Raw genomic sequence first — 24,751 nt, 5'->3', positions numbered from 1 at the left:
TTTCTAATTTGTACAGATATTTTAAAACGTAAGTTAGTCTATTATTATTTGAACAGTAGCCCCATATGCTGATAGAGGGAGATGACCTTGCTTTAAATGATGCATCAAGTGACCTGTGCCCTACTCAGTAGTGTTTCTAAGAGAAGTAGATTTACTAGATCCTTGTGTTTCCGTTTGCTTAGCTGGATTTTGTATGAGAAGCCCCATTTCCAAGGTCAGAAGTGTGTGTTGGAAGAAGGGGAAAAAGTGTTGAACCGGGACTGGCTTCTTCAAAACAGGAAGCACCCAGAAAGAAACTTTGTACTGGGCTCTATCAAACGTGTCTTAAAGGTAATACAGCTGCTCATTCTCCACTGTTTTTATTTCTCTTTTGTCAAGAAGTAAAGTTGTGCTATGGCCTGACAGGGCTACAAAGTATTTGCTAATGTTTGTGCTAATGTAGTAATCTTCATATATACATTTCTATATATCAGTTGTTTAAGATAACATAAAGTTGAACAATTAAAACTTAAAACAGTTAATATTTTAAAATGCTAACTTAAAAAATATAACAACTATCGGAATCTTTAAGAGAAAAAGTAGTTGTTTCAACTCTATCTTTTGCTAACTTAAATTCTGCTACGTTGTATGACTGGTGTGTGTGCGTGTGCGTGCATGCGCATGTGTGTGCGTGTGCTTGTGTGGGTAGGTATGTATCTATGTGAATGTGTTGGGGGATAGTAGTGAAGGCAGAATTGGGGGAGAGGTGAAAGTGCTGCTGTTTAATTTCCTGTTAGGAAGTATTATTGAAGATGAGCGAGGTCTTCCAACCAGCAGTCATTTTATGAGAGCCTATGTGGTAGCTTAGATTATTAATTAGGGCAGACTTAGATTAGAACAGGGTCTCTTCTCTGTGTCCTTGAGATTTCCTTTAGGAAATCATCTAAGACATGATACAGTGTAGTTACTAATGTGGTGACTGTAGATATGGAAGGTGAGTGTGTGTGTGTGTAAAACAATAATTTAAAAATTGTGAATTTGGGAAGTTGGGGACCACAGGAATCAGAGTGCACAGTGCAGGAGTCAGGAGTGATGTGTATTCATTCAGTACTCAAGTATGAAGTTCTGAAAAAAATTAAAATGAAAAAAGTTACCAGTTGTGGGAAAATCATTTATTATTTGATTCGTGTTATTAAGTTTTTGGTAACTGGAGAGAAAAATTAAACTTAGCACACACATATTCAAGCCATGAGAAACATGTGTCTACAAGTATTCTATACCAGTCAGAACTACAAGCAGATTCATATCTAATAGCTACTTGTGACTGTCACGGGCAGTGGGGACAGAAGTATTGGACGCTTTGGGTCTTATTTCAGGTTTCTTGAAGTCTGGGGACAAATTTGAGTTGGAAAGTACGTTCTGGGGACCCCTGGCACATAGGGAATCCGCATCTCACTTGAGTCAGGTGGTGTCTGAGCTAGAATCTTAAACAGATAACCAAGGATTAGGCGGGATGGTAGACTGGTGAGTGTTGGTGAAGCCTCTCTAGTCCAACAGGGCAGGAGCACTAGTGGGTCTGGGGCACTGCACACAGATCAGCACGGTGGAGGGGACTGTCTTCTTCCATACCTGGAACTAACTGTGATTGTGTCTGCAAAGCCCTTTTAAGTGGTCATTTAATTATCTAACTTGGTAAAAATGTCTTCAAATGAATTATTAATTTGTAGGTAGAGTCTTTTGGGATTTGCATAGCTTGTGGTTTTGAGCCTTCCTTGGCACCATGCCAGCCCTCGTGGGGAAGAAGAGTGAGCAAGATTTGGCAACCAGCCATTCCTACAACTCCACTAGATCAGACAAGAGCTCAAGCAAACAGATTTAATCTGCTGAGCATGGAAGTCTAAATGCATATTTGCACATCTGCCTTTTGCTTAGAATAATATGAGAAAAATAAAATGAGTTCTGCTCATGTTTCTCCATGTCTTCCACTGTTCACGGAGCCACTCTTTTCTGGTTGTAGCATGATTGATCACATGTCCTCAACAAACTGACCAACGTTCAGTGTGGGAGGAAAACTACTAAGCCTCTAACAGAAAATGCAAGAATATTTTAGGAAGTGAGAACCAGGCATGAGGCTCCCCCCTGTAGCTCTGGTGGAATTCTGCCTAGGGATAGCTGCTTTCTCGTGGCAGCTCTGGCCCTGCCTGCCTAGGCTTGCCTAATCCAAGGTTATCATGCTTCATCATCTTGGTCTCAGTCGCTCTCCTCTGAACTTAAGGCTCTGATTTAATGATGTCTTCGCTTGATTATGAACAGACGCAGCAGGGCCCTCCAGGTTCAGCTGGCGCAAATTCTATTTAAGGCTCACATTTGCAGCCAGTGAAGATGATCAGGGGCTGGGAGTTGTGGACAGTGCAGTGACTCCAGGGCACTCCTTTCTGAAATCAGAGCCAGCATTGTAAGTGTCCTTGTTTACTGGGCATTGTATGTTTGTCTTAAAGGTAGGTGTGATCCTTTTGTTATGACTAGAAATCACTTAAGATAGTGCTGCCACTAGGGAGCCATGAAGAGGGAACACTGTTAGATGAGACTAAAGGCACCTTGTGTAACATGGTTATATCTTTTTCTACTTTTTTAGTTAATTCCGGGTTCATTCTTACTTTCGTCCCCTATAATCTTGACTTAAGCATATTAATCGTTATGAGTAAAAGGTGGCATTAGTAGGAAAGTGTGGGACGAAGTCTGCCCACTTCTTAGTCAGCTGTTTATTGTTGCTAGGTTACCATAAAGGATCCTCTAGTTGTTAGAGTTTGGCTGCCTTTGCCCGTCAGTAATTATCCAAGTCTTGAAAGGATGCTATTTCTGGGACTACCCTCCCCAGAGACAGCTTAGTGAAATCTTTTTCAACTGACTTGAGTGAAAACTGGGCTTGTAGTATCTGAGAAGGAACGGCTTCTCGTTATCTTGGTTTTTTTTTTAGTGTTTTCTCAAGCAGGTGTTATGCTTTGGCTGTCTCGCCGCCTCCTTCAGCGTTCCTGTAGGCACGAATGCCTCTTAGCTTTTTCCCTTTTAGAGCACACACACCACCCAGACATTGTTTGTGTAACACAATGCAGAGGAAACTTGTTTGTGTGAAACTTTTAGTTATGTATTCCACTACTGTACCTCAGCTCCCTGGGGGAACATTAATACGGCAGCGTTTGAAGTAGCATTGGCAGCACAGTGCACAAAGGACCATTGAAGATTGACAGGTGACTGTTGTGGGCATTTCTGCCTAATTGTGAAGTGAAACTTCAGAAGGAAGTAGACTTTTTTTTTTTTTTTAACTTGTGCTGCTTTAGTTTACAGAGACTTAGAACTTATTTCTGAAGAGGAGATGTATACCTTTGATTGCTTTTAGAACTATATTTTAAGGCAAACATCACAATCATACTTATACATAAGTCATACTTATACATAGTAAACATGCTTTGTTGGTACTTTAAATAGTCTGTGGTGGGGATTCTTTTCTTTGCCTAAATTGTATCATTTGGGAAGACAACTGTGATAACACATTTTGACTATTATAATCTGTTGGGTACTTAATTCCCTAGATAGGGAATAGTTAGACTCTAGAATAGAAGAATTAACTAGAATATAATTCTAGTTAATGTCTTACTTCATTTATTGATAACAGTGGTTGAGAACTCCATGTATGGAATAGTACCACCCTCCCCCACGCCCAAAAGGAAGTTGTTCAATCTGTAGTTAGTGGTGTCTCTGATGACTACCACATCTGCTCATTTTATTAAAATGCCTTCATATGAATTTCAAGTGTTAGAGGGGAGACTTAGTTACCGAAATTTGAGTTGTAGAACTAAGCACTCAAGTACCCAGGGTTGTGTGTCTGGACGGAATGGAAAAGATCTCTCATTGTGATTCTAATCACTCAAGAAAGGACAATAGTTTCACCATCATTCAAGAGAATATTAGGTATAATAGAGATTTCCCTTTATAAAGGGGCTTATCTATTTAGATGCACCATGAACACCCTGTATGAAACTTCCAGAGATCCAAGTTGGGTGGAGATAAGCAGAGTGGCCAGGGTGTGACTGCAGAACTCTGGGAAGTGCCTGTGGGTCTTGATACTGTAGAAAAGCAAAAACAAAAAGCACTCTGGTGTGCACCAGTCCTGGGAGTGGCTCAGGAGAAGGAGCGTCCTTAGAAGGTGGAGTGTTTAAAGGCACTCCTGGTTCTGAGGTAGGGTTAAGGTTGCAGTTTGCTGCAGCAGTCGAATTAGGTTCAAAAAGAGCTAGGCAAGTATCATTTTAAACGAAGTCAAATATCTTAATAACTTATAAACCAACTTGCACTGAAAAAATGAGTCCCACAAGGAGGAAACCCATTTCCTTCTTCCTCACCTCCAGTTCCTTCTCCTTTGTTGATGTAAATTAGATAAACACACTGGAGGGCCAGGGCCTCTCCACTATTTATTTTTTATGTCCCCCAGGAGATCAGCCCTTTTTTTGAAAGTCCCTTCCTCCCTTTAGGCTTTGTTATGCTTCTGAGAAGGAAGACTTTCAGATCTTTGGCACTCCAACCCTTTAGTAAGTGAGCCATTCTTAATGGGACAAGTATTTTAAAAAAAGAAAAGAAAAAGAAAAAGAAAACATGAAAAGAGAGACAGTAACTTTTCTTGAAATATTTCTATAGTCGAGAAAAGCTATGTTTCACACCCATGCTTAAGTGTCACCAGTTCCACCCTGTGTTGTTCTCATGGAGAAATCCCACTACATAATGAAATCATTGTAACCGTGTGTCCTGGGTGTTTACCACACTAGCCCGTACATCTCTAGATGACTTCAAAGGCGATTTTTCTTCTCCAGGATTGCAGCATTCCGGAAATAGAGCTGCGCCCCAAGTCCGACCCTGGGTGCCGCCCCATCTACATACACCGATCTGTCCCCAATCTGGAAGAGCTGAAGATCCCCAAGTCTACATCCTTCACTGTGAAGTCAGGAGTGTATGTGTCAGCTTTTCTATATTCTAATGATTAACGGCCACCAAAGCTAGCTTTGTTGCCTCATGTTTCAATAGATGACTCATGCGTTCTGAAGTTTTAGTTAGTTAGTGTTGTTTATGCTTCTGGGTACCCAAGAAAGACAACTTCCTGGCCTAAAACAGATTCTGTCTTTCTTCAGATCCAATTAAGGCTTTGATGTATGACTTCCAGGAGCAGGCACAGCCTGCTGATTGATAGATAGATCACATTGTCTTTTTATCTAACACATTTGGGATTGAGAAAAACATGTCTCTAACCTAAAACTCTGCAGCCTGAGTGGTTTCTAGCTTATGTTGTTATCTGTTGATCGATCCCTCCTCCCTGCCAGGCACACATCACTGGTCAGTGTTCTACTTTTCTTTTCCCAGAGGAAAAGGATAAGTGTCACTCTCCTAGTGATGAGTGATCAGTCCTAGGGTACGAGCTAGCAAGCAGAGACTTTTAAGTTATGATCTGCCTACATTAAAGGATCTCCATGTCTTAGGTCTTAGAAAATTCTAAGGCAGAAATTAATACACAATACTCAGAAATAAGTTAGAAGGTAGAGTATATGAGCATGAATACTTTAAATGTGTATATACTACCTTGGTATATTTTATTAGTGTAATTCTATCATGGAACTTCTTGATCGTCCTTTTTCCTCTTAAGAGAGCCAAGCTAAACTATTATTGTCATACTTTAACCAATCATTTGTACCTTGTTCAGTTGGCTGGCCTACCCACATATTAATTTTAAGGGGCAAGCTACAATTTTGGAGGAAGACCAGGGGCTCTTTGAGATTTCTGCAGCAGAGATGAAATCACTTCATCCTCTTCAAATGGTAAGCGGATTCAACTAGAGGCTTTCATCTTCCCCAGCACCCACATGTGCAGATCAAGCAGCTGCGGTCATTGCTGATCGCCTTCAGCCCAAGAATGCATGCACCACTGAACTGCCCAACTGCATATTGTGTGTCCGTTCATATTGTACAGAATGTTTGCATTTACTTTGAGCTGTGGCGAGTCTATCACAATGCATACAGTGTTTTGATAAGTATTGTTGTCTGAAAGTTTAAATATTTAAAGTCTGGAGTCTGTCTTGTTGATGCTCATTAGAAAATTAGTTGTAGTAGATTGTCACTTCCAGTTTAAAAATGAATAGGAAACTCAGCATTAATAATAAATTGGTTGCTCTTTCAGTGTTTACCTTCTTAAAGATTAAACAAGCGCCTACAGTATCTCTGTGGCAAACTTATTTTTAAATTTTTTTTTTTTTATTTTCTGAGGCACAAACTGTTCAATTAAGTGCAGGCCATGTGATAGAACATGCTGGGTTCTGTGCCTTGGAAAACAGAAGTAAGGACAAATGAAGACATAAGAAATCTCACAATGTTGAATAGCACTTTTGACACTATCATTATGGAGTTAGGACTTTTTATTGAAATGATGTTGCTATATGTAGTGTACGGTCTTGATGTTACAAAAACATTAGGTATGATCAGCTATATGGGCAGAACTGGGAGGTAGAGTTATGGAGATGAGGCAGTGCCCTAATTTAGAAAACCTAAGTGCATGAAGCCTAGGAAATACATTGGATATTGGCATAGAAATCTGCTCTACCAAGTGTAATTTCTGAAACCATTAGCAGGTCTGCTCTCTGTTTGGGATACTCTACAGCTGCTATTAAGTCTTTAATTGCTCGTGTGTGATTTGAAATCATTGTTTTTTAATTTCTTGCCTCATTTATACTGATGTAGATCAGTCTGATGTGGTTTTGACTACTGTAGGGTTTTGAATTTACCATAGTTAAATTCTGACTGTTGCATAATGTACATGTCCTAACTAATGAGACTTTGTAACTTACACATAACTTTGTTACTTTCTCAGTTTTTATATATTCACGTTGTCTCTAAATATCTTGTTATCTTTAGGGTGGACTGAAAGTGGAAATGCCTATGAACTTAAAGGTAAGTCTTCAACTGGCTCAAATGACTGACTGCTGATCTTTTAAGTATTGATATAATACAGTTACCTTACTACATGCTAATCTAACAAGCGGGGGGTGGGGTCAGTAGCTGGAACTGACTGTGGAGAAGGTTTTCTGAGGGCCCATACTGTGGAAAGGGGAGTGAAGACAGTGTCCAGAAATGGAGGTCTGCGTGGTCACCTCCCACAGACCCACCCAGCGCCCACTGTGTAGGAAGGTGACAGGTTTGATTTCTGGTTGATGATGGAGATTCTGAGATTGAAGTTGGCACCCAAGTGAATCCAATGGAAGTCAGCCCGATTTGAGACTGGGGCTTGGAAAGAGGCCATTGCTGATGAGGCACAGCTAGCTCCTGTTGGGTATGTGTCTGTGTGTAAGTATGAGTGCCTGAAAGGGGGGCAGAGGTAGAGGCAATGAAAAGTGGGTGATGGAGGTGACAGGATCAAGCACATTACAGAGAAGGAAGCAGAACTATAAATTGTGTGAAAGGAGAGATGAGAAGAAACTCAGCTCATTGGTCTAGATGCAGACAGCCTTCAGAGATAGGAGGTAGCCTCTCTGTCCAGAGGTGGGTGTGGAGGGAGATGCCCCTTATCCCTTTTCACAAAATAAGATGGGCCAGTGCCTCCGGTCCTTCTCTTTGCTCCACATCACAATTTATAGAATTGACTGCAAATTTCTCAATAACACAGAGGGAGTCCTTTAAAACTCACGTGCCCTAATGCATCTTTAACACTTTGCCTGCATGCTGGAATCATCTGAATTTTAAAAATACTCCAGCCTCGTTTCTATTCTCTGTATACTGTTTCGGTTTTGAAAGGGATCAAAAATATTCAAAGTTTCTCGGGTGATTAAAAATGCAGCAAAGACTGTGAACTGCTGATCTGACTAGCAAATGTAGAGTCCCCTGTGACACTGTCCACGTGACTTCTGCTGGGGCGAATCACAACTTACGTGTGAGAGGCTGAGATGTCCTGGGGCATTTGCACTCTGGCAGGTTGTAGACATATATGAGCAGATTGATTTTCATAAGTAATCACAACTTGTCAGTTAGAAATTAATTAACATTGGTGATGTCACAAGAGCTTATTCATGAAGAAATACTCCTTTTTACTTAGCTTGAATATCATCACAGACAGCAAATACTAAGCCTGAATAAAACTTCATTTTGTGTGTGTACGTGTGTGTATGTATGTATGTATATATTTCTAACTTTGTTTTATATATAACAAATATATACTATACATATACACACACACATATATACTATACTATATATACATACATATATATACATATATATATCATAATAAAAATATATACCTTATTGTGAAAATGTAGTATGTAGAAGCATCAAGATTGGTACAGATGTTTTAGGAAACAATTTATAATTTTTATTTAGTTTTATGTATTTAAGCTTAGGGACTTACTCACCAAAATCTCGGGGTTTAGTTATATACCAATTATTCCATTGGCAACAGTGAGGACTAGAGATGAAGTGTGGACAGATTAACCCTGTTATCACAACCGTGTATTTAAGGCAGGGGGTACTTGAAAAGTAAAATGAGCAAAATAGTAAAGAGAGCACTGTGTGGCGACAATTTTCTACTGCTGTCTACCTGTCCATTTGTCCATCTGTCCCCACTCCACTCATAATACCACCTCCGGATCAAACCCAGTGTCCAGTTAGCAGAACACTAACTGTTCATTTTCCACTGTCGGGGAGGATTGCATTAAAGTTTAAAACCTCACACCTCTTCCTCTTCAGCACATCTCAACAACTATAAAAAGCAGCCAGTGTTCCAAGAAGGAATTTAGTTTTCTGTACTGGAAGCTCTGTATGTTTGTACATCTTATGGGACATGAGGCAGATCTACAGTGAATTCACAAGACACAGATGATACAAAGAAAATTCAGAAATCATCTGTAAGACAGTTGAGCCTACATAGTGGTCCTAACATTTGAGTAACCAGAAAAGTGTAATCCCAGCCAGGCACACTAATATGAGAGATGCTTGAGAGTTAGGGGTAGGCCCTAAGAGTTGTCATATTCTTTGTGAATACCAAGTGCTATTTTAAGTGGTAACAGTAGTTTAAAAGCCAGGTATTGTTCCCTATTCATGTTTTGTCTCTGATGCCACTTATGTAATTCATAATGTATCCATGCTATAATGTGAGCACATTAAATAACAGTTTCATGTTTTTCAGGTTATCATTTATGAGAAACCTCACTTCCGTGGACATACCAAAGAGTTTAGTGAACATATAGATTCTGTCCCTAAGTTTTTAAAAAGTGATAAGGACTTCCATGGCATCGGATCAATTCGTGTCATTGGCGGAGTGTGAGTGTCGTGTTTTCAGTACATGATTTATTAGTCTACTTGTAAAGACTGGCTCAAAAAAATGTGCCAAACGAGACAAAATCACCAACCTTAACCTTCAGTCTACCTCCCTTCTGTGATGTAGGAAATAAAATGTGTAACTTAGTAGCTACAGCCCACTTGCTGGTTTTAAAGATTTGAAATAGAAACTATATTGTATACTTAATGTGGAAAATTTAATACCTAGCTTTCCTAAAACACTGTAGAATTGCAAAGTCAATTTCTTTTCTTTCTTTGCTTTTTGTTCTTCTATAGATTATGAACATGAATAATGGCCCATTCTTTTAATCTGATATTCTTTTGATCTATTGTTGTTGGCTAACTCATGTTCTAAGGGTCTTGGTGATGAGTTATCTCAGTAAAGGAGTAGAGTGAGACCTGTGATCCCAGAGTCACAAGCGTTGACAGTTGTTGTCCCCTGTCCTGGTGCCACTCTTGATGAAACCCTCCAAACACAGAGCTTTTGCTGTGACCCCAGCTTCAATCAACATTTCCGCAGCAAAACCCCTAGAAAACTTGTATGCAGGCTAGTGCTTACTTTGGGATTTGTGTTCTGTGGGGGTAAAAACACCAAGGAGAAACTTTGCTCAAAGCTGATTTGCCGTTGAGAGGTCAGTGAGGGATCAGCCCAGAAGCAGTAGTTATTTTGAGTGTGGTTCTTTTTAATGTCAAGTATCAATGTAACACTGTATGTACACCTTGTTTATGCCCCTCTAGTGAGCGGTGCTTTTAAAATATTCACAGGTGTCTACAGTCACCTACTACGATTCTATATTTGTGGCTTGTGATTCAAACTAATGACTGCCATATCAGCAGAAGGAGACTAGAAGAAAACTATTGTTGCTATGTAGGCCATGCTGATACTTGGTCTGGCATTCCGGTCACCATTTAATTATTCACTCACTCCAGAATTTAAAACATGCACTGTGTTAAACAGACATACCCAGTTTGGGCAGACACATTTTTATTCTATTGTGCTTATTTGTTATGTTCTCTAGTTTGGGAACACATGTGTGTATTGTTAAAACTTTGTTTTAGACTTTTTTTTCCTTTTTCTCTCCCCGTGACCTAGATGTTTTCCCATGTGAACTAGATGGATTCAAAACTAGTGTGATGAATATTGTTATTTTCTAAAATGACTTTTAAAAAAAAGTGGCCTGTGAAAGAACACCCTTTGATAGAGAGCACACATTCACAGTTTCATATGAACGCCCTCTGATAGAGAGCACACACTCACAGTTTCATATGAATTCCCTCTGATAAAGAATGTACACTCACAGTTTTATATGAATGGCGGATAATAAAAAGTGCGCACTCACAGTTTCGTATGAATGGCCTCTGGTAGACAATACACACAGTGTCATATGGCCTCTGACAGAGAGCACACACTCAGTTTTATATGATAGTCAAGAAGAAAAACACAATGTTCCCACATGGAGGATAAACAATTTGGCTTGTCATGTCACCTATCTCTCTCATGGATTTTTTAGCTCGTTAGCTTTATATGTGGATACTACAGTGTGGCCCTTCTTCATCCCTTTTCCATTTTGAGGAATCCGATCGCAGCAAAACTGTTGATGTATAATTTATTTAAGGTCATTATGAAATAGATAGTGTAACCGTGATCCAGCTTCTAAGATTAAGGACTTTGTACCTGTCATTCTTTAGCTTCAAACAACTTCCTTAATATGAAAGCCAGCTTAGATTGCCTTAAGCTTTGTGTTTACCCTCCGTTTTTTCAACTCACTAAAACATAAACCAGTATGTTTATAGGCTCACTCCATTTACTGTAGCATTCCATTCCCTAGCATCGAATAGAAGAAAAGAAGGCAAAGAAAAGTGAAGGGTGGTTGACAGTGTACAGCTTTGGACTGTAGGGAAGAGTTCTGGTTTTGTTTGTTTGTCTGTCTGTTATGTTTTGTTTTTGATTCACTGCTTCAGAGGAATGAAGAAAGAATAACAGGCAGCCTTCTTGGGCTTCAAGTTTCTGAATCAGAACTTCTCTAACTATGAAGTTACAGTGTATCCATTTGGAAGGTCCCACCCTTACTGCTTAGCTCAGGTGAAGGCTAGACTTTTTATAGGCAGCACATCTGGTGAATCATCAGTGCCCACACTGCATTAGGTACCCACGGGTGTGATCTTTCTGAAAGGGATAAAATTCACAGTGGAGCCTAAGAGCTGGTAGCACTTTATCAGTGTCTCCTGATACTGTTAGGCTAGGACTCAGGAAACCTGTGTCCCTGGCATACTCCGCAGGAATGCTTCCTGTTTCCACGATGAGTGCTGATAAGATGCTAGGATGAAGGTTTCCCACCCATAACTACTTACAGATGTTTGAGTCTATGTATGTTTTGTCCAGTCTAGTGGCCTTTCCCAATTTCTCCTTGGGAAAACCTCCTGGTGTTGTGTTTTATCTGCAACTGAGTGAAAAGCTCCTTTGGCTTAAACAATGAGTAAATGATTAGTACAGCAGTCCTCCCTTGGTTCCAGAAGGCTTTAATCAGTGTAATGAAAAAGATTTCCTTGCATCTTGGTGTGGGCCAGAACCTTTTCTTATTGACTATGTGAGCTTTCCATGATTTTTGCTTGGCAAAGCCTTTTCTGACCATGGTGAGATATGGTGCAAGTCATGCCATGAACACAGCTTGCTCTGCTACAATTCTGCAAGCAACCTTTTGTTGGGAAAAGCTTTCAAACTATAAAAGCCATTGATCCGAGTGATGCATGCCGCTTGCCCATCTTTGTGCAAGGAAACAAATAAGGTTGTTTTTAAAATCTGAGGCGAACAGCTTTGTCCTTTATCATGCTTTCTCCTTTTGCTCTCTGAACTAGTTTTCTCTGTGGCTTAACTGAGTATCCTGTATTTCTAGGTGGGTTGCCTATGAGAAGGAGCATTTCAAAGGCCAGCAGTTCCTACTAGAAGAAGGAGACTTTGAAGACAGCAGTACTTGTGGGGCCTTAAGTGGACCCATCATGTCTTTCCGGTTCCTACAAGCTGTGAGTTTGCTTTCTTCACATTAATTCAGATCTGTTGATCTTTTCATGATAACTGGACATGATTTCTGATAGAGCTGGAGGTCATAGCACCTAAGAACCTCCGACTGAACAGGACTCACCTATTTTTCCTGCCTGGGGTGATTATTACAGAGTACTTATTTTACTTTTTTATCTTATTTTATTTTTTTGGAACAGAATTTCACATTGTAGCCTTGACTGGTCTGGAACCTATTTTATAGACCAGGCTAGCCTAGAATCCCTAAAGATCCTCCTGCCTCTGCCTCTTGTGTGCTAGGATTGCCAGCGTGTGTCATCACACCTGGATTACTTTTTATTTTTCATCCATTAATCCCACAGTTTGTTTTTGAGCACCTTCTTTCTTAGGTATGTTGTAAGATGCCCTCCCAACATGCAGGGCAGGCAGTCTGGTCAGGAACACAGCACACAGATAAATGCCCTGTGTTGTTGGACTGTGACTGTCTGTATATGGTCAGTTGGCCAGCTCTTCCTACTTGGAATATGAAGGACTGCTTAGGAGAGGTGATGTCTCAGCTGAGGCTCCCATTACTCAGGGTTACCCCAGTGAAAAGTGTCCACGATGGACAGAAGGCATGCCATGAAAAGAAAACAAAAGTGTTGTTTTAGACCAAGACATTGCCCTATGCCAGTGGGTGAAGTTGAGAGTGTAAGCTGGGGGTGATCTTATCAAAGTTGCAATAATCTGGAGACTTTGAATTGTAGATTGTCATTTCAGGGGATGTGGGTCTGCTGACATCTAGTGGGTAGAAGGCAGGAAATCCTGCTACATCCCTGAGTTGCGAAGGTCTTCCTCAACACTAAAGTGTTCTAGGATGAGTCATGGTGATGGCTTTTGGGTAAAAGCAATGAATGCCAAGTCTGATGACCTGAGTTCAATCCCCAGGATGCACTTGGTGGAAAGAGGAAATTAAGATATCCTCTGACCCTTAAGATATCCTCTGATATCCACATATATGATATGGCTACACACGTGCTTACACACACACACACACACACACACACACACACACGACAGCAACAATAGCAGCGATGATGATGACAATGATGGTGATGATGATGGTGATGATGGTGGTGGTGGTGGTGGTGGTGGTGGTGGTGATGGCAGGGACACAGATGCTCCTGGTGCTGAGGTAGAGAAACTTGCATGGAAGTACAGCATAGAGGAATGCAGTTAAGTCAGGATGGGAGAGAGAACTTTGGAAGGATGACTCCAGAGCCAGTGAGCGAAGGGCCTAGTGCCATGGAAGAATTCAGATTCATCTTGCTTGAGTTGATTGTGAGTCACAGGGGGACCTTAAAGCCCAGTGGACATGAGAAAAATGAGTGGCTTTAGAAAGGTGGTTCTGGTGACTGCCTGGAGAAACAGAATAGTAAGGGAGATGCTGCTGCAGCTAAGCAGCCCAGAATGTCATAGCACTCCCGGTAGGAGTCGGGGGAGGCCAGAAGTGGAAGGTTGATGCAGAGTTGGGAGGATTTTGGAGCTTATTGTTACCCTGAGCAGCCCTCTGGACTTCTGAAAGTGTCTAGAGGAACACGTTTTCTTACCATCCAGGTCTAATTGTCATCTCTTCCCAAAGTGATCTCTGTTCTGTTTCTAGAATGTTTCTCAAGCCCCCACTGAGGGAACTCACATTGAACTGAAGAGTCATGACGGGTTCACACAGACTTGAGACAAGCACAGGGACTGTGCCCTCTGGTGCGTTAGGTTTCTTGTGTGACCTGCAACCTTTACGACCCCCACCCAGAAGAGAAGGTATCCAGGGCTCAGGGAGAAGCTTCTTTCCCCATACATGATCCTTTGTAGTAAGAAAGTAAGTATATATACTTATATCAGCAAAACCAACTTCTGCATGGAAGAAGTTGAAGACAGTCCGTCCATGGCAGGTTGAACACAGGAGTTGTTTTTGCCACAGCGGATGGATAGCTTTTAAGGTGTTAATTCTAGTACACAAGGGTCACGCCCCTTCAAGACCACTCAAAGGACAAAAGATAAAGCTAAATCCAACAAAGCCTGCTTTCCTCTTAAGGGCACTGCACTCACATGCACAGTGGAATTGGGGGTCATGATTCTAGTCACTATTATTCACTAGTAAACAGTGAAAACAACTTCCCAGCCTCCTTCCAGAAGAGAATCAGGTGGGAGACCTAATGACACTAGAAACATTTAGAAAGGATGTGTTGGCATCTCAGAACAGCCACCCTGACTAGGGCAACCAAACAGAAACCAACCCAAACCACTGGCTGGAACCTGTTAAGAGTCAGAAATGCAAGAAGAAATATTGTAACAAGTACTACCAAATCAAGAGAGAGCTGATGTAGCCAAGAGGTTATAGTAATGTATGGTGGAAAAGGTGGCATGAATAAACACATTAATTTGTGCTGTACACAAAAGTTTAGAGCATGTGTGAAAATTGTGAGGTATTTTTTTTTTTTTTGTAATAAATAAGCAAAAGTGCTCCGTGGATAAAAGCTATTCTGTGCTGTCTTTAAGTTAGATTTTCGATGAAGTTATAATCCTCATGATAATCTTAGTATTGGTCATGTGTTAATTTATGGCTTTAACAGAGACTTGTGCTAATGCTGACAAAGGCTCCTGCATGCCCACTGAACATGGCAGGGGTTAGGATGGTTGAGGAGCAAGTATGTCTCGTGTAGAACACATGTCATATTAGCAATTTCCACGGTTCCAAAAATGTGGCCTTAAAGAGATCTTTCAGGGCAGAAAGCTGGATCTTATTCTATTAAAGGCTTAGCAGGCGTGTGATTTCACTGCTAGCTATCCAGGAAGGAAAGCTATGGCGTGTCATGTCAGTTCAGATATCCTGGCTGCAGTACATGGAGCGCTCTGGATGTACTAAGGTCAAATAGCGGATATGTTCCTTGGGGATAATGGGAACTGGGCCATTTCGGTGATTGGAAGAAGACAAGGAAAATGGATTTCCCAGCTCCAAGTGAGTCACTCAGATACTCAGATGCTGGTCGCTTTTTAAGAAAGTGGAAAACTAAAAACAAATTAAAAAAAAAAAAGAAAAAGAAAAAAAAAATGAAAAAAAAAGAGAAAAAAACAAAACAAAACAAAGCAAAAAAAACAAGAAAGTGGAAAACTGCAAGGAATGTGGTGGAGTTCAGCCTCAGGGCCAAGGAGCCTTTGCGTCTTCTCCTCCTCTGTAACATTGGCTCAGTATGCACATTTTCCTTCAGTTTTATACTAGATTTTTCTGTCTAGATTGACTTGCTGATTGATTTTGTTTTTGCCATACCTAGCACACCTAGCGTCTGTCTTCAGACCTCTGAACCCAGGTGGTGTTGCAGACCACTCTTGCCTTTAAGTTAATAGATTCACCAAGTCTTTGTAGATCATAGTGCCCACCGAGGGGCATAGTGTAAGAGCTCACTGGCTGGATCAGCCAAGAGCATTTATGGAACTGAAAAGTCAAACTGCTCAGGCCTGTGATTGCTCTTTGGGCTTAAAGCAGCTCTTAGTTTTTTCCTAAACGTGCAGGACTATACTTGAGGCTGTACTAAGTTAAATAAGTGCTTAAAAAAATATAAACGAGAGTATAGCCTTTAAAGTTGTGGTAGTTCGTATATGTGTGGCCCAGGAAGTGGCAGTATTAGAAAGTGTGGCCTTGTTGGAGTAGGTGTGTCACTGTGGGTGTGGGTTTTAATACCCTCAACCTAGCAGTCCTCAGATGAAGATGTAGAACTCTCAGCTCCCCCCGCACCGTGCCTGTCTGGATGCTGCCATGTTCCTGCCTTGATGATAATAGACTGAACCTATGAGCCTGTAAGGCAGCCCCAATAAAATGTTGTCCTCATAAGAGTTGCCCTGGTCATGGTGTCTGTCCACAGCAGTAAAACCCTAACTAAGACAAAAGTCACTCCACCATTCATCCTCCTTGAGCTGAAAACCTACCCTTGCCTGTGGAATATTCAGTGACTTAAATCAGGGATGTAGCTACCTAGAATTCATAGGCAGACCCTAGACATGGCTGCAAGTGTCGTTTCTACTTGTCTCTGGATAAGGCACTTAAAAGTTTTGTTTCAATATCTTTTTTCCCCTAGTATTGAAGAGGCCAATCCAAAACCTCATTCATGTTGTGAATTATGCTACTCATGAACTATATCCCCAGCTTGTACATGGCGTATGTAGAGGTCCATCCTCATTGGACTCAGCACTGACACATGACTGAACATATGGGATTGGCTTTGAGCTCCAGCTCTGGCTGTAGGTGATAGTACTTCAAGGGCTGTTGGTCAGCTGTTTCTTATATCGTGTGTCTGACAGATTTGAAAGGAAAATGCCGAATGGGACAAAGCTGGGTAGTGGCTCAGAGGGAGAGAAGTACCTGGAAAAAGATTGAAAACCAGAACCAAACAAAACAAAAGCTATGAGGCAAGAAAAGCTGCAGATAAAAGCAGAGAACAGAAAGAGAACGCCACTTGGGCTACTCGTGCAGATGGTGCAGACCGCCGCTAAGGCTTCAGGTTGGGGGACAGTGTAGAGAACTCGGGCTGTGGGTTGTATTTCTGTGATCCTGGATTCTCTCAGCACTTGCATCCAGTAGTGTGATTCCTGCAACAGGAGGCCCCTCCTCTCCTTAGCTCCAAGCCTAGCTGTCACATGTGGCTCAATAAGGCTCCGGAGCATCCCTTGGCTGACACTCCTTGAGGCAGAGTGATTTGTACAAAGTCTTTACTCAACACGAGTATTTCTGAATGAAAGGGTGGATACACAACACATCTCCACATGCCAATATCTTTCTGTGTCCTTGTGCAGTGAAACACAGGGAACCCCGGGCACATCTCAACACACTGTGCTTTTCAGTCCTGAGCAAGGAGTAAACAACAGGTAACCTAGGGTCGGAGGAACTGGAGACCAGGAGCTTGCTTTGTGGGAAATGGGGAGGTCACTAATTGAGTGCTGTCCCTGAGCCTTTCCATTGCAGTTAGGCCTGGTTTTGCTGGTCACTGTTGATCCTGGCTCCTGACAAGTGTCAGGCCGCACCCTGTCCAGCCATCATTGGATTTGCATGGTTGCTGTAAGCTGGTCCCTGCAGTTTCGGCATGGAAGAAAAGAGGCCTGTCTGTGTCTGTGCTCCTCCTGGGCAGGGAGGTTCCCGTTGTCAGCAGAACTTTGTTAAGTCACTCAGGGTAAACATTACACTCTCCTTGGGAAGCTTATCTAGGCACTTGAGACAGGATCACTGGTTACATATGGCTGTGTGTGTGTGTGTGTGTGGGTGGGTGTGTGGGTGTGTGTGTGTGTAAAACCAGAGATTAGAAGAAATGAGAAATGTGTTTTAGAAAGGAATGTGTTTAGAGTATATTCATCACTCTGCATGATACCCAGCCCGGAGTGGATGCTTGATATATCTCACAAGATGGGCAAAGGGGTAGACAGAGAAGTGGGTAGATAGATGGCTGGGTAGGTGGACACATGACTGAGTAAATGGGGACGAATGGGCAGATGGATGGATAAGTTAGTTAAATGGGTGGATGGGATGACAGAGGATGGGTATGTGGATAAGCAGGTGGACCAATGAGTACTTCTGAAAACATTCTGAAGTCTTCAGTTGACACGAGAACTTGCGCTCTTTTTTGGAAAGGGACACTCCACTCTCTCAACAGTTCAGTGCTTTGAGCATTTTCTTGGTGCCAGCCTCTTCTAATAGAAGAGGAATGGGGAAGTTTTATTTTAGTAAGATCTGGGATTGGTGCCTGATCCAGAATGAACCTTTTCAGTTTACTTTTTTATTTTTAAATGCGGCTTGTGAAAGCAATGTACAAAAGGTGGTGCATTCTCTTGAATTACAAAGGGTTATTCTGGAGATAGAAATAAGAACTCAATTATGGATTAGAAACTATTTTGTGGTGAAAATTTTAGGCAAAAGACTATTGTCTTTTACACTGAGATTTGATAGAACATTTGACTTTTCTCTGTCACAACTTTTTCAATCCTTGAAAGGTTTGGGAGTTGGGAAGAAGGGGAGATGGGGAGTGGGTAAGGGGTGATGTTACACACCTTTAATCCCAACACTGAGGAGGCAGAGAGGCAGGCAGATCTCTGAGTTCCAGGCCAGCCTGGGCTACAAAGTAAGAAAGTTAGTTGACAAGTTGTCCAGTGCAAAATGATTAATGAACATTTCCCCCTACTGACTAGGTAAGTTGTCCTTTTGTGTTGAACTATATTTGACTTGTCCATAAGAAACAGTGTTCACCTGAAAGTCTTGCATTTATAGATCCTATTTTTATAAATTAAGAAGGTAAGAAGTTTAGTATTGTAGGGTATAGAGAACTTGTACTTACTGTGTAAGTACATTTTCTGTACTTACTGTGAACTAATAGGAAGACATTTGCGCGTATATAAGTGGATGGGTTCCTGTATGTGTATGTTGGTTTGTGTGTGTTCCTGTGTGTATAGGCCAGAGGTTGACAGTCAACAAATAACTTCCGTGTAAGCTTTCCATTGGATTGTTGAAGCCAGGTTCTCTCAGTGAACCTGGACAGCACTGAGTTGGCCAGAGAGCTCTAGGGAACAGCCTGGGAATACAGGTGTGGTGTGCTCCACTGTGCCCAGCTTTTTTCCCTGTTTTGGGGAAGTGTATACATGTATATAATGAAATAGCATCTTAACTACTTCCCATTTTCTTCTTCTTTTTTTTTTTCCCCGAGACAGGGTTTCTCTGTGTAGCCCTGGCTGTCCTGGAACTCACTCTGTAGACCAGGCTGGCCTTGAACTCAGAAATCTGCCTGCCTCTGCCTCCCAAGTGCTGGGATTAAAGGCGGGCACCACCACCGCCAGGCTTTTTTTTTTCTCCCTATTTTCTTCTTCTAGCTCCCCTCATATCCCCATCATGAACCCCAAGCTTCTTGTTCATGCCTTTTTAAAATAGAAGCTTTGAAAACCCTTTAGGTCCAGTTAGTGCTGCCTATGTGTGTGGCTGCAAGGCTAGGTAGGGCTGCCCTTTCCTTTCTGTGTTCCCCCCTAGCCATGTGACCTCCACTCCACCTCCTTCTCCAGGTGAGTGTGGGACAGCAGCGGGGGAATTACATCATGCAGCAGCACGTCCTCCTCATCTGAGGAAATGGGGCAGAGGTCACATAGCGAAGAGTTGACACAGAATTCTAGTCCATCTGCATATTCATCTACCCCAAGCTGTTATATAGAAATGAAAGGACAAGAGTTTAACCAATAAACATTACATTATACTATGCATAAAAATGTTCATAAAGAATTATACATAGATTATACATATAAATATAGACATATATATATATATATATATATATATATATATATATACACACACACATACACATACACACACACACACACATACCAAGAATACCATTGGATAGAGAGAAATGGAAAAATTTGTTCAATGTTTTTTTCTTTTTTTTTCCAATTTTCTTTCAATTTTGATAACAAGTATGTTTTATTATATATTCTTTAAGTCTCTTCCTGGAGGGCTATGGTACAAAATTGCATCTAATCATTTTAAAGTTCCTTAATTTACTGATGAAATTAGGAATTTATGTGTTTGGTTTTAATGTCGCTCATGTGAGCAGCCTATGTCTTTAGTCCACTGTGTATCCATGTTTAAAGTTTTTTATAAGATCACAAATATGTCAACTTTAAAAGCAATTTTTCTGATCTCATTTTGATTTTTGAATAAGTAGCTGTTTTGCTTTAAAAAATCTAGTTGTATTTAAGACTCACATACTAGTCCCTCCTGTCCCTCACCCTGTATTAATATTTTCACTTGGCTTTGTGTACATTTTGCTCAAGTGAGAGTTTGAGTATTTCCTGTAATTATTGATACACATGATACATCTAATCCTAGCAGTTTACCTAAAACTGTTGATGAATTTCCTTTTATTCGACATGTGTTATTTTCAGATTAGAGCAAGCCCAGTCTTAATGTTTTTCTCTGAACTATATAGGAATGGAGATTACAACATTGTATTTCATGCCATTTAAAATTCTTCCCACAGTTATCAATGTGAGCCTTTTCCTAACAGCATGTGCCGCTATATTGTGTGTGCTTTCTAAAACAGACCTCTTTCCCACTTTTTTAGAATTTTATAGAGTCTTCGATCACACTGTTTCAATCTGACCTAGAAAGTGGGAAGTTTATTGACATTACGAATCAGAGTATTTCTGACTTAGAAGAAGTCGGCTTTGGCAGTGAAACAAGATCCATTCATGTGAAGAGTGGAGTGTACGTAGTCCCTACCTAAAGAAGAGCCTGGGGAGCCTGGGGAAGCGGCTGCTCAAAGCTGTTAGCAGCTCAGTTATACACTCTGCTCTTCTCTCCTTCCTAGGTGGGTTGCCTACCACCAGAAGTTCTTCTGTGGAGATCAGTACATTTTAGAGAAAGGAAAATATAAATGCTTTATTGACTGGGGAGGATCAAATAACACAATCTTGTCAATCCGACCAATCCAACTGGTAAGTGAAGCATGGGACAGGCGGATGCCAAAAGCCTATAAAGGATACAGTTGACTGTATACAATAGTGGTTCCTAAGCGTTTTAGTGCTGCAACCCTTGAATATAGTTCCTCATGTTGTGGTGACCCCAACCATAAAATTATTTTCATTGCTACTCCATAACTGTGATTTTGCTAGTTATGAGTCATAAGGTCCATCTCTGAGTTTTCCAGTGGTCTCAGTTGACCCTCAGGGAAGGGTTACTCATTCATTCATTCAGCGTTGCTTAATGCTCCTGATGAGTCAGCTGCTGCTGACTCACTTGCTGGAGATTCATGATGACTATGGCCCTGGTGACTCTTGTTCACTCAAGGAAGAGAGATACGTGGGTAGTTATAGTAGTCAGCAGGAAGTGTGTAGGTCATGCTGGAAGAGGCGGGAAGGACCCTCTCAGACCTTCCCAAAGGAAAGAATACCCTCGATATCTTACAGGAATTCTCTAGGCAGAAGGAATGCAGAGTAATGAAGCATCAAATGCTGTGGCCACATGGTAATGAGAAGCACCACAGAGTGGTCTGGATCCCTATGCCTCAGCATCAGAAATTGAGGCCCTTTCTTTTCTTTTTCTTTTTTTATATAATTTTTCTTTTTTTTATTAGATAATTTCTTTATTTACATTTCAAATGATATTTCCTCTCCTGGTTACCCCTCCGAAAAAATATCAAAACCAAAAATAAAAACAAAAAACAAACCCTATTTCCTCCCACTCCTCCTGCCCACCAACCCACCCTCTCCCACTTCCTGGCCCTGGAATTCCCCTATACTAGGGCATAAACCTTCCCAGGACCAAGGGCCTTTCCTCCCATTGATGACTGACTAGGCCATCCTCTGCATACATATGGTGTTGGAGCCATGAGTCCTACCATGTGTGCTCTTTGGTTGATGGCTTAATCCCTGGGAGCTCTGAGGGTACTAGGTAGTTCATATTGTTGTTCATCCTAAGGGGCTGCAGACCCTTCAGCTCCTTGGGTCCTTTCTCTAGCTCCTTCAATGGGGACCCTGTACTCAGTTCAATGGATGGTTGTGAGTCTCTACTTCTATATTAGTCCGGCACTGTCAGAGCCTCTCAGGAGAAAGCTATATCAGGCTCCTGTCATCCAGCACTTGCTGACATCCACAATAGTGTCTGGGTTTGATGATTGGATATGGAAAGGATTCCCATGTGGAACAGTCTCTGGATTGTCCTTCTTTCATGCTCTGCTCCATAGTTTGTCTCTGCAACTCCTTAGATTGGTATTTTGCTCCCCCTTCTAAGAAGGAATGAAGCATCCACATGTTGGTCTCACTAATAGTCTCCTAACCGAAAAAAGCCCAGGACCAGATGGGTTTAGTGCAGAGTTTTATCAGACCTTCAGAGAAGACCTAATACCAATACTCTTTAAACTATTCCACAAAATAGAAACAGAAGGTATTTTACCTAATTTGTTCTATGAAACTACAATTTTTCTGATACCTAAACCACACAAAGACCTAACAAAGAAAGAAAACTTAAGACCAGTTTCCCTTATGAATATCAATGCAAAAATACTCAATAAAATTCTTGAAAACCAAATCCAAGAACACATCAAAATGATCATCCATCATGATCAAGTAGGCCTCATCCCAGGGATACAGGGATGGTTCAATATACGGAAATCCATCAATATAATCCACTACATAAACAAACTCAAAGACAAAAAAATCATATGATCATCTCATTGGATGCTGAGAAGGCATTTGACAAAATCCAACATCCCTTCATGATAAAAGTCTTGGAAAGATCAGGAATTCAAGGCTCATACTTAAACATAGTAAAAGCAATGTACAGCAAACCAGTAGCTAACATCAAACTAAATGGAGAGAAACTTGAAGCAATCCCACTAAAATCAGGGACTAGACAAGGCTGCCCACTCTCTCCCTACCTATTCAATATTGTACTTGAAGTGCTAGCCAGAGCAATTAGACAATAAAAGAAGATCATAAGGATACAAATTAGAAAGGAAGAAGTCAAATTATCACTCTTTGCTGATGATATGATAGTATACTTAAGTGACCCAAAAAATTCCACCAGAGAGCTCCTAAACCTCATAAACAACTTCAGCAAAGTAGCTGAATATAAAATTAACTCGAGCAAATCAGTGGCCTTCCTCTACACAAAGGATAAACAGGCTGAGAAAGAAATTAGAGAAACAACACACTTCACAATAGTCACAAATAATATAAAATACCTTGGTGTGACTCTAACTAAGGAAGTAAAAGATCTGTTTGACAAGGACTTCAAGTCTCTGAAGAAAGAAATCGAAGATCTCAGAAGATGGAAAGATCTCCCATGCTCGTGGATTGGCAGGATTAATATAGTAAAAATGCCCATCTTGCTGAAAGCAATCTACAGATTCAATGTAATCCCTATCGAAATTCCAGACTTAGAAAGAGCAATTTGCAAATTCATCTGGAATAACAAAAAACCTAGGATAGCGAAAACTATTCTCAACAATAAAAGAACCTCTGGTGGAATCACCATCCTGGACCTTAAACTATACTACAGAGCAATTGTGATAAAAAACTGCATGGTATTGGTACAGTGATAGGCAGGTGGGATCGATGGAATAGAATAGAAGACCCAGAAATGAACCCACACACCTATGGTCACTTGATCTTTGACAAAGGAGCTAAAACCATCCAGTGGAAAAAAGACAGCATTTTTGACAAATGATTCTGGCTCAACTGTTGGCTAGCATGTAGAAGGTTGCAAATCGATCCATTCCTATCTCCTTGTACAAAGCTCAAGTCCAAGTGGATCAAGGACCTCCACATAAAACCAGATACACTGAAACTAATAGAAAAGAAAGTGGGGAGGCCCTTTCTAAAGTGTACCCAGGAGCTCTTTTCTCCTAGCTACAGTAGCAGTCAAAATAAACTAGTTCCAAATACTAAAATCATTCCAAGGAATTACCATAGATTATTTGGGACAGAAGGGGTCATAGGCTCGTGAGGGAATTTAGGAAATCGAGGAGACCATGGAAATCTTCAAAGTATATTTCCAAAATACCCTGAATTCAGCTAAAATGATGTGGTGCCAATTTTTAAAATATTTTAATATGTCTTTCAGGAACCACTTGGGATAAATGAGCCGCCACACTTGGTATGTTTCAAAATATTCTTAATTTATCATTGGAGTGATTACCAAAAGCATTTACTCTTTCCCAAATCTTTCTCTTTCCCTGAAATAAGCTTTATATTTCTTTGTCACAGAGCAAGTTCCTCTTGTTCTTGGTGCCTGTGAGGAGAGCGGTGACGGTTTTTTGTTTGTTTGTTTGTTTGTTTGCTGGATTGACTGGGATTTGTCACAGCATCCTTCCTTTCCTCCTGCCAGGGCTGCTGCATGCCCACAGTGGGCCCTTGTGCCTCTCTGTCTTTCCAGTTTCCTGTTCTGTCCTGTTGCCGTCTTGCTCAGCACTGCCTATCACAGTGTTCCCAGAGGGGCTGGCTTGCTGTGCTTATTATGTACACATGTTAGAAACCAGTTTTTACTTATATTAACTTACTAATTTATTAATTGTCTGTGGATGACTTCTGGGAGAAGGTTCACTCCTTCTGCCATGAAGATCCTGGTGTTCAGACTCAGGCCATCGGGAGCGGCCATAAGCACCTTCACCCACTGAGCCTCTCATTGCCCCGTGCACAGTGATTTCTGATACTTGTATCATTTTTAAAGCTCTTAAATCCACCCACTTCCCCAAGTCCTCCTCTGGCTCCTCCCTCCCCTTCGCTCTCACTCCTTCTTTCTCCCTCCCTCTCCCCCATCTCTCCTCTGTCTCTGTCTCTGTCTGTCTGTCTGTCTGTCTGTCTGTCTGTCTGTCTGTCTCTCTCTCTCTCT

General features: G+C 41.1%; 1 protein-coding gene across 1 annotated transcript in view; it reads left to right on the top strand.

Moving 5' to 3' along the window:
• Crybg3 (crystallin beta-gamma domain containing 3) overlaps positions 1 to 24,751 on the top strand; it is a 119,055-nt gene that overhangs the window by 54,257 nt on the left and 40,047 nt on the right. The window contains exons 7-15 of the mRNA XM_031364187.1: positions 183 to 330; positions 4,842 to 4,978; positions 5,723 to 5,837; positions 6,927 to 6,962; positions 9,190 to 9,323; positions 12,236 to 12,362; positions 20,484 to 20,626; positions 20,730 to 20,856; positions 23,984 to 24,016. Coding sequence (XP_031220047.1) covers positions 183 to 330; positions 4,842 to 4,978; positions 5,723 to 5,837; positions 6,927 to 6,962; positions 9,190 to 9,323; positions 12,236 to 12,362; positions 20,484 to 20,626; positions 20,730 to 20,856; positions 23,984 to 24,016 — 1,000 coding nt within the window. The remainder of the gene's footprint in view (positions 1 to 182; positions 331 to 4,841; positions 4,979 to 5,722; positions 5,838 to 6,926; positions 6,963 to 9,189; positions 9,324 to 12,235; positions 12,363 to 20,483; positions 20,627 to 20,729; positions 20,857 to 23,983; positions 24,017 to 24,751) is intronic.

This window comes from Mastomys coucha, unplaced genomic scaffold, assembly GCF_008632895.1.
Source record: "Mastomys coucha isolate ucsf_1 unplaced genomic scaffold, UCSF_Mcou_1 pScaffold12, whole genome shotgun sequence".
Lineage (NCBI taxonomy): Eukaryota > Metazoa > Chordata > Mammalia > Rodentia > Muridae > Mastomys > Mastomys coucha.
The sequence above is the reverse complement of the archived record's forward strand: the minus strand, read 5'-3'. Positions and strand labels throughout refer to the sequence as shown.